The sequence below is a fragment of the Plecotus auritus genome (assembly GCF_963455305.1).
Source record: "Plecotus auritus genome assembly, chromosome: 7".
Classification (NCBI taxonomy): Eukaryota; Metazoa; Chordata; class Mammalia; order Chiroptera; family Vespertilionidae; genus Plecotus; species Plecotus auritus.
In genome coordinates this window covers 142,731,170-142,747,631 of record NC_137774.1, presented here as the reverse complement: position 1 = coordinate 142,747,631, position 16,462 = coordinate 142,731,170, and the positions used below count along the sequence as shown (strand labels likewise).

The following is a 16,462-nucleotide window of genomic DNA, read 5'->3' as shown; positions in this document are numbered from 1 at the left end:
CATGAAGGACACAAAAGAAATAAAAGGGTGATGCATTCACTAATTGCAAGGCAATCCACTCCGTTTTTTACAAATCTACTTATTGAACCTACCCCATTTTTCACTTAAAGTACTTGTTGGTGAATTCTTCTTTGCATTAAGCTGAAATCTGCCACTGAAATACGATGCCCCTAGTTTCAGCTACTATAACTACACAGAAGAACAAATCTGGTCATATATATATATATATTTCATTCTTTTAATGCTAGAAACAGTTACCCCAATAATGATAGCTACAATTTAACTGAGTAACTAATGTGTGATAAAAGGAGTACTCAGAGAGGTTGAGTAATTTGTCCAAAGCTATACCAAAGCCCATGTTCTTTCTACTATGCTATGCTATGTCCTCTATTTCTCTAAGTTTTCTAATCTTTAGACTGAACAGCCTCCTAATTCCCTAGCACCGTGGTCGGCAAACTGCGGCTTGCGAGCCACATGCAGCTCTTTGGCCCCTTGAGTGTGGCTCTTCCACAAAATACCACGGCCTGGGCGAGTCTATTTTGAAGAAGTAGCGTTAGAAGAAGTTTAAATTTAAAAAATTTGGCTCTCAAAAGAAATTTCAATCGTTGTACTGTTGATATTTGGCTCTGTTGACTGAGTTTGCCGACCACTGCCCTAGCTCTAGTCTAGTCTCTAGATGGCTGCCAGAGTAATCTTTATGAAATCCAAATCTGACCATGTGATTCCTACTGCAGAAGACCTTTCAATGGCTTTCCAGCACACTTAGGATAAGCCACTCCTTAACATGGTTTATAAGGCCTTTGTGATTTGATTTGGCCTCTTCTTAGTTCTCCAGTTTCATCCCTCACTACCACTCCCCAACTATTATGAATCTCACCCCTATTTCTCCAACCCACATTCTACTATCCAGTTATATGAACTATCAGTTCCTGGAACATGACATTCTCTCTTCAGGTTCAGAACCTTTGTAAATGCTGTTTCCTCTACATGGAACACTACCAACTGCTCCCTCTACCTTTGCCCCGCTACCCTGACTTATCCCTTGGGCCTCAGTTTAGAAGTCACTTCCTCCATGAAGCCTTCTTTGACCACTGAAGTTTAAGTTTGTTGCTCCTTCTCTATGTGCTTACAACCTCGAATACTACCTTAAAACTCTTCAATTCTTATTCAAGTGTCTAGATTCCTGCCACTAGCATGAAAATATCAAGCTAAGCAAACAGCACCGAGTGCTATGGAGAACACCTGTGCATGAGAACTATAACTATTACCTGGGTAAAATAAGGTGGGCTTCTTTCCCCTTCAAAAAAAAGTAATAGAATTTTACACAGATTTCTATTTCAAAGAGATTCCAAGATTGACTTAAAACTATTGATAGGTGACATTTTTAAAGAGGACTCTGGACATTATCATTTTAATTACTCAAATTATTGTTTACTTTTATTATTAACCTTGCCAGGAGAAATGGAATGGCAATACAATACAATATGTCGCTCACTCACCAGAAACCCCGCAATGAGAGTGATCATACATATGCCGTTGCTGAAGGGTAGACTTTTTGTAAATTACATGGGGATGGCCATTTTCATAACTAAACTGTTTGGAATCCTCTGTGGTATTCTTTAATGGTTCAATAAAATATTCTTCATCTTCTGTTGCAATAACACCATGCTAACAGAAAAAGAAACAGAGAATTTGCCAAGAAGAAGCATTTGAATATTATCATTACCGAAAGTTAAAAATAAACGGATACCTCTCCAAAAAGGTTAAAACACATGTTAATAAAAATTTAGTAAATTGTCCATACTTAGCAAAACATTATATAAATTTTCATTTCCTTTAAAAAGGATGTTTAAGTACCTCTACATGTTATGCCCTGTACAAAACATGACACATACATTATTTCCTCTAATCCTCCTAACAACTCTATGAGGTAGCAGAGATCTCTATGTGCTCACTAAGACTTACTCCCTTTCCAAATTGTGCACACTTAATACGCCCTCTGTGTTTAGGTATAGCTTTGTAAATCAGCTTGGCCAATAGAAAATGGGCAGTGTTGTACATGACCTTCAGGCCAAGCCCCTGAAAACCTCCCCAGCGGAATTCTCCACTCTCTCTGGAAAAAAAGAAAAAAGAAAAAAAAGACCTAGGGAAGGTGGAAACCAAAAGAGAAAGAACCTGGGTCCCTGAAGGACCTCATGGAAAGCTGTTGAACATAGACGCTGATATAAGGGAGAAATAAACTTTTATTGTGATAACTGACATTTCAAGGTTTATGTTTCACCAATTAATATGTCCTTAATTAATATACCTGCCATATATCACTGTTTTGCCAATGAAGTAACAGGCTCAAAGGTTAAGAACTTGCTCAATATTATACAGAGGCAAGTGAAGGAGCTGGAAGTCACACAAAACTCTGCTCTTATTCACAGTATTAATTGCCTTACAGCTAGTTATTGAGCCAAGTCCTACTCAGCTCAGTCACTTCTCTTTAAAACTTACTCTAGCCCAACTGGAGTAGCTTCCCCCACCCCCTGAGTTCCAACAGAGCTTATTATTTATTTTTAATTTATTTATTTTTAATTAATTCCACACTGCTTTGCTACATCTCAACTCCTGAAGCTATATTTCAATGTATTATAACTTTTCACCTGCATGCGTTATCTTCCCAAGTATACCAGATGCTTTCTTAAGGCAAAGGGTTATATCTCCTATTTCTCTGTATCAGTTACAGTCACAGAAAGTGTCCCACATGTATTACGTACACCACATAAAAAATTGCTAATTAAAAGAAATGAGATAGTAAAAGTTATCTGCATCAGAAATAAGACGTTCCATCCCTGTCTAATAGTATTTTCCTAAGTGTGGCACATGAGAGGACTGCTCTTAATCCAACTAATTTACCCTGTAACACTGGATAAAACACAAACTCCCCGGGTATTTCCTCAGCTGGAAAATGAAAGGGTTGGTGTAAATTAGTGGTTTTAAAACAGCACTCTGGGGAGCCCTACGGGTTCCATGGAAGTGCCCTCAGGGGACTGCCCCAGACAACAAAGAGAGACCTACACAGCTTGGATTCCCGGGTTTAGGAATCAGCTATGCTTTTATTCATCTATATATGAAGTTTCCACATAACATTTCATTTGAGAAAGGGTTTTGCTTCTTTAAAAAGAAGGGGGGGGGGGCCTGAAAGCCTCTTGTCTTGATAATCTCTGAAGCCCCTTTGAATCTAAGCCTCTATGACTCTGTTTAAGGAAATTCATGTTGCGTACCATATGCTTGGAAAGAAAGATAAGGCATAGTCAGAACTGCTCTAACTTAAGAGATGAAGTTGGCAGCCACCTGTACGAAGTGAGCTAAGGAATGTAAAAAACACACCAAGAAAACAGCCCTTAGTCACTTCAGATTATTTTCACCATTTTACTTTAAAGATATTAGCCTCTAAATTAAATGCAAATACTGACAGGAATAACATAATCTGCCATTAACAGACGCTAACACCTGAGCACGAATTACTTTACCAGGAAGGTTAGCAGTGGGACAGTGAACTGAACAGGGCTCCTGCGGGAAGGGGTAAGAGGAAAGGGTAGGAAGTGGGGTCTAGAGTACTGCCCTGAAAGGACAGCACTAACGTCATCCTGGACTGTGGGCAAGTCCCTCAAGCCAAGAATCTGAGGTTGCGGGGGGGGGGGGGGGGGGGGGGGGGAGAAGAGTCTCACGCCTTGTAAGCAGATACAATCTCTAATTTCAAGAATGGAAAGACTCCAGAAGAAAATCCAGAGATTTTGTGTGTTAAGTACTCTGTAAGATGTTCACACATATCATCTCATTTCATCATTGTTGTTTTTTTTGTGTGTTTTTTCATTTCATCTTAGTAGCTCTTTGAAGTAAGTACTACTATCAGTTCCTCTGTGCAGATGACAAGCGGAGACTGAGCCAAGTTAAGTAACAAACTCACTTTGGAGCTGGACTCAGCCACTGTACTATAATTCCCTTATCCTCTGAGGGTGGTTTGTGACTTTATTCATTCACCAACTATGTTTGAATGCCTATAATAGGGCAGGTACTGTTCTAGATGGTGGGGATACAATAATGAACAAAACCAAGTTCCAACTCTATCATGGAGCTTACATTCTAGTGGGAGGAGCTAGGAAAAAGTAATTCATTCATTAGATAAACAAATGACCAATCAGGTAGTGATAAATGTTAACACGAAAAATAAAGCAGTGTAAGGGAATAGAAAGTAATTAGAAGTGAGAGAATTACATAAACTGTTTAGGATGGTCAGGGTCCTCCTCTCCAATAAGGTGACACTGGAACAGAAATGTGAGTACAGTGATCAGGGTTGTAGTTTAGTCAAATAAGTTCCATGAAGGGAGGAAAGGGCAAGGGAATTGAAGGTGGGTTTGGAGGGAAGTGAAGACATGGATTGGGTGGACAATGAAAAGGATCAGTGGGTTCTCTTGGGCATTAAAAAGCTGTCTCTTAGAGTTGAGATACTTGACCCGAGGGCCACAATGGGTTCTTAAACTGGACCGGAGGGCCGGAACAAAAGCATGGATGGAGTGTTTGTGTGAACTAATATAAATTGAAAGTAAAGGAGCAGAGGGGAGAGCAAGAGAACCCTCCGCTCTTTTGGCTCCGCGGGCCGGATAGAACAGTTGAGTGGGCTGGATCCGGCCCGCGGGCCGTAGTTTGCCCACGGCTGTACTAGAGGGACAGTACTGGAAAGACAGAAGAATGGAATCCTTGATTGAGACTATGGCAAGTTGCAAATTAAATTCAACTTTGCTACTCTGGGCCTATACCCTTGCAGCTTCATTTAGCTAGAGGAAAACACACCAAGATGCCAGCTGGTCTCACTTGAACTTCATCATCATAATCTCAACTGTGTCCTTAACGCTTCATGGCAATTATACTGTGTTTCTCTGGTTTATTCAGTATGCTGCTCTTCTGGATAAATATTTCATACTTTCTCCTCTCTTCTTAATCCCCTAACACCTCATTTTTCCATCTCCTGTTCCAATAAACTACATGGCACAACCTCCTGCAAAGTCCTACAACAAATACCCCACCTACCTGAATCTCATCCATATAATCTATTTTATATACTGTTATTATGGATGAGCTGCATATTCTCCTAGCTACGGACAATTATTGTATTTATGCAGATGAGTCCATCCCTTCTGTACCTATCAAGAACATCACTCCAGCCAAAACCGGTTTGGCTCAGTGGATAGAGCGTCAGCCTGCGGACTGAGGGGTCCCGGGTTCGATTCCGGTCAAGGGCACGTAACTTGGTTGCGGGCACATCCCCAGTGGGAGGTGTGCAGGAGGCAGCTGATCGATGTTTCTCTCTCATCGATGTTTCTAACTCTCTATCCCTCTTCCTTCCTCTCTGTAAAAAATCAATAAAATATATTTTAAAAAAAAGAAAAAAAGAAAAAAAAAAGAAAACATTTAAAAAAAAAAAAAAAAAAGAACATCACTCCAGAAACTTCCCTTCTCTCTATAATTGCAGAGAACCAATTCCAACATGTAATAATTACAAGAGTTTTACCAAAAGGTTGGTGAAGCCTGGGGGGCTCAACAAGGGTTGAGTCACATGTAGTTTACCTGTTGGCTACAAAGCATTTCCCCCAAACCTGAATAGGATGATTGTTAACTGCCAGACAGCTCAGAGCATTTTATTGCCTCCTGTTGGCCAAACACCTGAACAGCTGTAGGCTATTCCCCAAACTGACAATGTTTCTGTAAACCCTTTGATACCATACCCTTTTAAGTGTATATTTCCACCTTGTCTTGGGACAAATTGTGTTTAATAAAAGCTCGGGTCCTTGGTCAAGGGTAGAGTCTTCTAGCTCCTTCAGCTGGAAGCTCCTCTGACCCCCAATGCCTTTCAAAAATATCTTTCATCCTTGGACTCCTTCTTAATCATCTACGCGCAGCCCCTTTCTCCAGAATGCTGAACCCTTTGTAAGGCTGGGAAAAGAACCCCGGCATATAATCATTCTTATCCAACAAAACAAAACCTCTCACCCCCACTTCTGCTGGCTGCAACTGATCATTGCTTGCTTTTCTAAAATTCCTTAAATCATTGTCTATATAGTCCTTTCTCCCATTCCTTCTTAAACCTTAGCCAACAAGTTTTTGCCTCTTTTCCAAACCCCACCATGACTTCACCATAACTGCTTTAGTCAAAGTCACCAACAACCTCCTCATTGATAAATTCAGTGGTTAGTGTTCAGTCCTACTCTTATTTTGACATTTTTCTGGTGAAATACTTTCTTACTTGGCTTCTAGAATATTTACCTGGTTTTCCTTCAATTTTTTACTCTACTGTTCTTTGCTGGTCTCCTCATCTTTCTGACCTCCTTAACCCATTGGAGTGCCCAAAGATTCAGCCCTTGAACCTCTTCTTTATTCTATCTATTCTCCCCACGTAAGCAATTCCATGTAATCTCCTGTCTCTGTCATCTATAAATTGATGACTCCCAAATTTGTAAGTTCATAATTCACATCTCTCTCCTGCATATCCAACATGCTATATAACATCTCAAATTTAACATGTTCAATTAAACTTCTGATATATACCACCCCCCAAACTATTCTTTCTATAACTTTTCCATCTCAATTAATGCCTGAGTCTTTCTCATGCCTTTTGATGACTGCTATATTTTTCCAATTGTTCAGGCCTCAAGCTTGGAGTTATCATTAATTTTATCCTAGTTGTGTCCTCTAAAATCTACCATCTGGCCTCCAGTTCCCTTTCTAACTTCACCTTCCATTATTCTTCCTCTCTTTCACTTAGCTCTAGCCACGGTATTCTTGCTTTTCCTCAAGTCTAAGATCAGACCTTTGTACTTAAAGATTTCCACCTGCAAAAATTATCCCTAAGATGTCAGCATTCCCTTCCTCATTTCCCTTCAAGTTTTGTTTTTTTAATATATTCTTATTGAGTTCAGAGAGGAAGGGAGAGGGAGAGAGAGATAGAAACATCAATGATGAGAGGGAATCATTAATTGGCTGCCTCCAGCACGCCCCCTACTGGGGATCAAGCCCACAACCCTGGCATGTGCCCTGACCAGGAAATGAACCTAGACCTTCTGGTTCATAGGTTGATGCTCAACCACTGAGCCACACTGGCCAGACTCCCTTAAAGTTACTACTCAATATTTTTCCATCTCAGAACTTATTACACAGCACACTATGATTTTTATTTCTTTATCTTATTGTGTATCTCCTCCACTAGAATGCAAGCTAAATGATGATAGGGATTTTTGTTCACTGTTGTACTCACAGCACCTAGAGCAGTGTCTTTTAAATGACAGGTGTTTATAAGTATTTCATGAATAGATAAATGAATAATGGAAAAAGTAGAAAGGCAACTGTGGATATAACAAAATGAATAGAAAGTCTACTGGGGTCACTGGTCTTTTTTAACCAGCTATATAGTCTTTAGTATCTTCAGAGAGATGAAAGAAAATCATGTTTCATGAAACAAACACAATATATAAAGAAAGGAACAACCAAGAAAGGAAGCCCTCTTGAAAATTAGAAATATGACTGCTGTAATTTTTAAATCAATTAAAGGAAAAGAAAAGAAAGCAAAATTGGGGAAATCTCATTGAACAAAAGAGAAAAAGATGAAAAAGAGAGATAAGAGGAGCAGAGAACCAATTACAGAAGGGTAGGGAGAGAAACGAGAAAAGAAAATTTTTAAGAAAACATTTTTTAATTTGTCTAACCTAGAGGAAAGCCTTTAAATTGAAAGCACCCATCAAACACCAAGGAGAAATCAGAAAGAAGACCCACAGCTTAACACATGATTATAAAATCCTTGAAACAGGAAGGAAAAAGATCACTGTCACTGAAGAAAAAAAATTTAAGAAAAAAAAAAAAAAAGAACAAGAATATTTATGCCACCCAAAATGAATCAATGCTATTTTTTTAGATCTTTAAATCTTTTCCTAAGATATAAAACCATATAGATAAATTTAATGCCCTATATTTCCCTTTCCTGATTCCACCATCCATGGTTCTGAAGGAAAATGATTTTGAACCCAAACTCTCACATTCAGCTAAATTATTAGCCAAACATGAAGATAACATAAAGTCACTTTCAAATAGGCAAGGACTCAGAAATTTTACTTCCCAGGCACCTTTTTTGAGGTAACTACTTGAAGATGTTCTCTAACAAAACCAGAATGTAAACACAGAAAGAGGAAGATGTACTACTAGCCTAGAAAAAAAGAAATCTCAAGATGAGAGATGTGTAGTAACTCAAAAAATGAAGTAACCAGTAGACTCCAAGAAAAATATCTCCAAAGAAGAATGAAATATACAGGGTAGGGCAAAAGTAAGTTTACAGTTGTTTGTATGGAAAAATAATACAATAATTAATAAATAATAATACAAGAATAAACGTTGTGCTTTGTGTACTCACAACTGTAAACCTATTTTTAACCCACTCTGTATATCACACAATAGATATAAGGACTAAAAAACTGAATATTAATCACTTCGTTAAAAAAAGTCATATATTTTTTTTTCTCAATAAAACAAAAAAGAAAAATTAGAAACTTCAGAAAAACAAGACCTAGATAAGAAAGCCGTGGTCCTAAACTGTGACATTACTTAAAACAGCTGATAGACTGTAATGTTAGAATTTTTTCTTTTCTGTAACACAAACTATCGATCAGAAAATATGATTAGAAACAAACACTAATGATCTCTACATTGAAAACTACTTTTTATAAAACAGTTAAAAACAGAATTGGTTACAAGGGGCCTTTGAAAAGTAGACTCTTTTTTTTCTTTACTATATTTTTATTAATTTCAGAGAGGAAGGGAGAGAGAGAGAGATAGAAACATCAATGATGAAAGAGAATCACTGATTGGCTGCCTCTTGCATGCCCCCTACTGGGGATCAAGCCCGCAACCCTAACACGTAACCTAGACCAGAATCGAACCCAGGACCCTTCAGTCCGGAGGCTGACATTCTGTCCACTGAGCCAAACCAGCTAGGGCAAAAGTAGGATATTTTAAAAAGCTTCTACACATATTCATCTGATTAAAAATATAACATGATACAAAATAAGAATGAAGACAAGGATTACTAAGACTGGTGGGTAAAAGTGTGATGAGGAACAGGATATTTACATAGCCCCCCAGCATCTGTTCACAGATACCTTATCAGTTGCCAAGAGGTAAATAGTAACTTCAGTGGACAAACATGGCAGACCTCACCTGAACCAAGTAATCAAAGTTAGTCAACACAGACCACGCAGTTTCAATAGGAAGCAAAGCAGAAAGGTGTTACCAAAGAGAGAGAAAGGGACAGAAAGTCTCGGTGAGGATGAAGAATAACCAGATGGCCCTGGCTGGCGTGGCTCAGTTTGTTGGAGGGTTATCCCATGCACCAAAAGGTCTAAGGTTCAATTCTCAGTCAGGTTTTGGGTTCGATCCAGATCAGGGTAACTACAGTCGGAACTGATCAATGTTTCTGTCTCTCTCCCTTTCTCTATTTCAACTTCCTAAAATATTATAAAATATCTACTATATGGTCTTATTAGATGCCAGGGAAGAAAAATTCAATAAAATACAAATCCTCACCAAATTTATTTTCTCTTCCAATTTATTTTATCTACTTTATTCTCAGTGCCATCATTTCGTAAAGGCCTTCATTATCTCCTATATGTTCTAACTCATCTTCACACCTCCAATCACTCCTGTTCCCTCAAATTTCACAATGGTGAAGTGTGTTTTTTTCTAAATCTCAAATTTGTTCCTTTCACCAACCTATTAAAACTACCAATGGCGTAATTAATGTTAATGCCAAATTTAGAGGGCTTGATCAATGACTGACAATGGTACTTTTCTATCATATTTTACAGTAAATGTCATTTAAACATATAAAAGCTTTTAAAACACATATCTACTTTGGATAATTTATTTTTATTCAAAAAGATAAATCTGTTTTGTATGTAAAGCCTAACACTGTTTACAGAGAAACTAATGATAAAAGTACTAAATGTTTCTATTTATAGGAATTAATCCCAAATCTTAAAATCTAATCATTTGACCCACTAACAACTATAGAAAATAGACAATCTGAGCAAATTCTTATTTATACCTATAATGAAAAATTTTTCTAAACTGTATGGTTCCTAATACTCCTTTCAAACTTACGACTTATTTAACTCCAACTTTAATTATGTATTTTTTATATTAACCTAGGAATAAGAATATGAATGTGATAGAGTATGGGAAAAAAACCATATCTGAAAGTATGACTTGAGCATCAAAATGTCTGTGCTCTTGCCCTAGAAAGGCTCCGTGGATAGAGCGTCGGCCTGCAGACTTAAGGGTCCCGGGTTTAATTCCGGTCAAGGGCAAGTACCTCAGTTGCAGGCTCGCAGCCCTGATCAGGGGGCATGTGGGAGGCAACCAATCAATGTGTCTCTCTCACACATTGGTGTTGCTCTCTGTCTCTCTCTATTCCCACCACTCTAAAAATCAATGGGGGAAAAATATTCTTGGTTGAGGATTAAAAAAAAAAAAAAGTTTGTGCTCTTGGCAGATCCCTCAGATCTGTCTCTTGCTTCAACAGTGTTTGGATGGAACAGACCCAAGGACACCCCTTCTTCCAGCCTCAGACCAGTCACCACCTTCAGAACCACTTCAAGCCATCCTCTCAGCCTCTGAGACCAGAAAATGAATGCCATTTTTTAACCTAAACTCCTTATTGTGGAACAACATGAGCTCCCAAATTCGTCAGAATTATTCCACCCAGACGGAGACGCCCCTCAACCACTTGGCCAACCTGCACCTTCATGCCTCCTACACCTACCTCTCTCTGGGCTTCTATTTCCACCACCATGTGGCTCTGGAGGGCGGGGGCCACTTCCGCAAGTTAGCAGAGAAGCCAGAGGATGCCCGGCGTCTTATTAAAGATGCAAAACCAGCTCGGCAGCCGAGTTTTTTTCTAGGACGTGCTGAAGCCTCCCAAGATGAGTGGGACAAAACTCAGGACGCCATGGAAGCCGCCCTGGCCTTGGAGAAGAACCTGAACCAGGTCCTTCAGGAGCTGCAGGCCCTGGGTTCTACCCGCACAGACCCTCTTCTCTGTGACTTCCTGCAGAACCACTTCCCGGGTGAGGAGGTGAAACTCATCAAGAAGATGGGCGACCACCTGACTCATATCCGCAGGCTGGCCACCCCCAGGCTGGGCTGGCCGGGTATCTCTTCGAAAGGCTCACCTTCAAGCTCCTCTAGGAGCCTTTAGAGCTCAGAGTCCTTAGAGGGGCCCCTCTGCATTCCCCTGGTGTCTGGCTTTTGCCTGAGCCTCTCCCTGAAACCACTAGCCACCCTTTTAACCACCCTGGAGCCCTTCCCCATGCACCCGACCAAATGGAAACAATAAAGCTTTTTGCAGCCAACAAAAAAAGGTGCTCTTTTACACAAATAGAGCTTTAATGGAACATCTACATTAGCCTGAATATGGTAAAAGCAGTAGAGGAAATATGGGAATATGTTTTGTTTTGCAACCTTAAACTGTGTATTTACCATTAGACTAGAATGGACTCAAATGCCGAGGATAGACCCTACACTCTTGAAATCTAAGTAAAATAAGATTTATAATCAATCTTCAGATAAATGCAGAAAAATCTTATTTATTAAAGAGATATTGGTATAAAAGATTTTGCTTCAAGAATTTATAACCGCCCTGGCTGGTCTGGTTCACTTAATTGGAGCATTTGTCCCATACACTAAAGGATGGCGGGTTAGATTCCTGGTCAGGGTACATGCCCACATTTTGGGTTTGCTCCCTGATCAGGGCATATACAGGAAAGAAAACGATCAAAGGCAATCTTTCTCATTGATGTTTCTCTCTCTCTCTCTCTCTCTCTCTCTCTCTCTCTCTCTCCCTCCCTCCCTCCTCTCTAAAATCAATTTTAAAAAAAATTTTAAGACTTTATAACCATAAGTAGGTCACACATAATTAAGCCATGTTGACAACCAGAGAAAGACATTAATAGAAAGAAACCTAAAGAGGCAATCAGTGTCGTGGTTTCCTGAAATAATACAGGCACATACATGCACACATAACCTTAAACTCTTCACCAATGACTGGGTTTTGTTTATGCATAAAAGATATCTTACTTGAACAGAAAAAAAAACTTAAATCTAAAATTAAACCTGAGGTTTCATTCATTTTTCTACTAACAATATAAGGTTTTTAATATTGCTCTGACTTTGAAAAATCACTACTATCAAAAGCAAAGACAGCAGAAATAACAAAAATATTTAGATGTTGTATATACATATTTATTAATCCAAGGGAAGACATTACATTGAGAATTTATATACCCATAAGAAATTTAAAATTATAACATCTACTTACCAACCCAATACAGTTGCTTAAAGCCACTTTGGTTGTACTATGTTGATCTTCCAAGTATCCTGTGTAGTGACAGTTGTCTAAAAAATCATGTTTCCACTGAGGTCCATCTTTCCCCCAGTATTCTACGGTAAAATGTTTGGACACAAAATCCGTGTTGAGAGTCAAGTTTAGGTGAAAGTGCTTGCCATAGGCTGAAAGTTTAAAAAATAACTTAGATGCTGCCTGCTGTGGATCGATAGGGTCCATACTCCGTCTTCTCCTCGAGTGTTTATCATTTTTCACAGTAAAGCTGAGGAAAGCTCCATTTTGGTCAACCCTTATTGGAATAGTTAGCTGGTAGTGTTCTAGATAAGACAGGAATTCCTCTTCATAATCATAAAGCAGAGTATCCAGAAGAAAAAAACACATGGAAGAAAAGAAAATTTAACAGAACAACAAAGTAGCAGTGTGAATAACAACTATATCAGTTAAAACTATGAACCATCATGGGTGAGTTATGGAAAAAATGTTATAGTATACAAAAGTAAAAGTTTCAAATCTAAAGATGAATTAAGTTTCAATTATTTAATTCCTCAAAATAACATTATTTTAAAAGACTATTTTTATTTTTACAATTTAATTTTAAAAAACATGAATTCTAAGGGGAAATTCCACGGGAAATATGAATATTTTATATTGAAATTTAAAACAGTGAAAAACACACATATGTAAAAGAATAGAATTTAGCTCAGATAAAATGTTTGTGAAAGTTACCCAAAGAGCTTATAAAGAATCTTGACAACCTTAAAGACATTTTTTAAAAAAATAAATTATTAGCTAGCCACTTTGTGAAACAGTCTGGAAATTCCTCCAAAATTAAACATGGAATTACCATCTGACCCAACAATTCCACTGCTAGGTATACACCCAGAAAAATAAAAACACATATCCATACAAAAACTTGTACATGAATGTTTATGGCAGCATTATCCATTAATAGCCAAAAGGAAGAAATAACCCAAATGCCCATCAAGCAATGAATAGATGAGTAAAATGTATTATATTCACATAATGAAATATTATTCTGCAATAAAAAGGGATACAGTGCTGATACATGCTATGGCATGAACGAATCTTCGTAATAACTGCCTTCATAATTAAAGTTCATTATCTAACTTTATAAAAATATGGTAAGTGAAAGAAACAGTCACAAAAGATTATGTATTATATGATTTCACTTTATGGAAATATCCAGAATAGGCAAATCTCTAGAGACAGAAGTAGATTAGAGGTTGCCTAGGGCTAGGGGTGTAGAATGGTTTAGAGGGAATTTATGAGTGACTATTAATGGGTACAGGTTTCTTTTTAGGATGATGAAAATGTTCTAAAATTGATTGTAGCCATGGTTGTACAACTCTGTGAATATACTGTAAACCATTTGAATGGTATACTGTAAATGGGTAAATTATATGGTATACCTATTATATCTCAATAAAGCTGTTTTAAAAAGTATCAAATGACAAAAAATTCAGAGGACTATTAGCTAATATTTTCCTCACTTAGGTGTACTAAATATTACCAATCTACCTTCTTGACTACATCTTCCTTTAGCGGGGTTTCCCACTAAGGGAAACCAAATGGCTGCCTGATGCTTCACTGTCTCTCCATGGAGCTTACTCACAAATATAAACTCCCATGAAACCATGACCAAATGGAAATAATTTGAAAGATAATATTTATTTTACTTCTCATGAATAAGCGTTCATACCAAATGCTATGGCTTTGTTGATCTACTTTGAGATCCACATTTTGTATGTATGGATTTCTAGACAGCAACCTATAATAGCCTTGAAAATATGGTTTCTCAGCACCAAAAAAAATGATCTGTTACTATACATTCATGGGAGGGGAATACAAAAGGTCTGCTTTCACTAATTCTATAAGGATTGGACTGGCTCATGGAAAACAAAATGACATTTCTTCTTGGGATCTTTCTGTTAAGATCTTTCCTATGATACAAAGTTCAATTCTATGAATGAAAATCATAGGGATCTATGGGTTAGAATTTGAAAAGTTAAACTTCTTACAACTTTTACCTTCTTACCCAGGTTCTAGATCAGGCGTCCTCAAACTACAGCCTGTGGGCCACATGCGGCCCGCCGAGGACATTTATCCGGCCAGCCGGGTGCTGCTGCCCGTCCTGCTTAGCAGCCAACTTGTCCCGGGCCCGCAGTGCGCACAGGAATTTGTTCATAGTTTTTTTTTTTAAACTATAGTCGGCCCTCCAACGGTCTGAGGGACAGTGCACTGGCCCCCTGTTTAAAAAGTTTGAGGACCCCTGTTCTAGATCTTAGATCAGAATTCTTAAGTTAGAAAAAGCGCTTTTTCACTAAGGGTCCATATATTTTAAAAATCTTGTATCAGAACTAGAGGCCCAGTGCATGAAAATCGTGCACTCAAAGCGGGGGCGGGGGGGTCCCTCAGCCTGGCCTGCACCCTCTCGCAGTCCGGGAGCCTTTGGGGGATGTCCGACTGATGGACATTCTTAGCGCTGCCTTGGAGGTGGGAGAGGCTCCCACCACCGCCGCTGCACTCACCAGCCATCAGCCCGGCTTCTGGCTGAGTGGTGCTCCCCCTGTTGGAGCGCATTGACCACCAGAGGGCAGCTCCTGCGTTAAGCGTCTGCCCCCTGGTGGTCAGTGCGCATCATAGTGACAAGCTGTTCTGCCGTTTGGTCGATTTGCATATTAGCCTTTTATTATATAGGATGTGTCTAGTTTCTTGCTCTTTCATAGTATAAACCTTTGGATTCCATTTGAACATGACTTTACCTGTACACTCTAGCAATGAATGAGGCTATCAATGTTTCGGATTCAGAAGAAGAGGCCTGGTCTGTATCTTTTGAAAAAGACCAGTCAATTCTAAAATCTACTGGATATTAAATACCAGTGGAACAAGTTAAACAGACTTTTAGAGGCCTTAACATTTATGAAATGTGCACGGAACTGACACTGCTCCTATCACTACATATACCAAAGAAAATGTTCACCCAAACTAAATATTCAGTCCCTTTGATAGGTTAGCTGGTAGAGAGCAGGACTGTAGTTGATTAATAGCAATATTTTTTCGTCAGTTTCAAAAGCAGGGATCCTACCTTGTGAACTGTAGGAGAGCCTGTGGTCACTATGAAATTCCGATGAAGCCATGATGAGGCTCAAAATCCAGGTCAACGTCTTCCACAAAATTTCCATAATTTAGCAAACTGGATGATTTTTTGGAGGGTTACCTATGTGCTAGAGAGTCAATACCATAGCAAATTAGTTATTAGATGGTCCACTGTTTAACAGGTACTTTTCTCCAACATCCTGTACTTTCTTCTATATCTGGATTCATTCTCTCAATCCAAAATGAAAAAATTAATGATGGTAAAATTTTCATAAGCAAAAGCATTAGGCTGGTTAGTTACTAAAGTATGGCCATTTTTTAACATAGAAAAACAGAAAATTTTTAAATTAACTGAAAAATACCCTGAACAGACAGATCTATATGCCGAATGCTTGCCAAAGGACATGTACTATGAAATAACTTAACATAGTTAAATTAGGCCATTGTTGTTCTTTATAGTCTAAATAAAATTCACAAGACTAAACACAGAGTTAGAAACCAAAATGTTTAGCAGGGTAATGTCAAAGCTATTTAATAATCAAAGAACAAATCTGAAGAGAAATAAAAATTCTTTTAAAAAAATACTTTGAAGATAACAATGTATGGGTACAGTGACTAACCTCCTTTTGATAAAAATAAAAAGTAGGCTGACTTCACAATTAAAAGTTCATTTTATGAAAATGTTAAACAGAATGTGATCCCATCCCTTTACATGCTTTTTAGAACACTCAAATCCATAGTTGATGTGTTGCTTTATGAGGCACCTATCCTTTTTTTCTCACAGACTAGATTTACAAACACACAGTGACATTTAGCCGCTGTCTGAATGCTCAGACAATAACACAAACTAAACTTCTGAAAAGTTTAACCATATTTGCTGCAACCCTTGACTTTATCTGGAAGTCTTGTATGACT

At 38.3% G+C, this 16,462-nt stretch overlaps 1 protein-coding gene across 1 annotated transcript in view; it reads right to left on the bottom strand.

Moving 5' to 3' along the window:
• Nucleotides 1–16,462, bottom strand: part of ADAMTS6 (ADAM metallopeptidase with thrombospondin type 1 motif 6) — a 236,695-nt gene that overhangs the window by 211,765 nt on the left and 8,468 nt on the right. Inside the window, exons 2-4 of the mRNA XM_080678095.1 lie at nt 15,537–15,675; nt 12,404–12,768; nt 1,500–1,668 (exon numbers count right to left, since the gene is read on the bottom strand). Of these exons, the coding sequence (XP_080534221.1) occupies nt 1,500–1,668; nt 12,404–12,768; nt 15,537–15,633 (631 nt within the window). The 5' untranslated portion in view covers nt 15,634–15,675. The remainder of the gene's footprint in view (nt 1–1,499; nt 1,669–12,403; nt 12,769–15,536; nt 15,676–16,462) is intronic.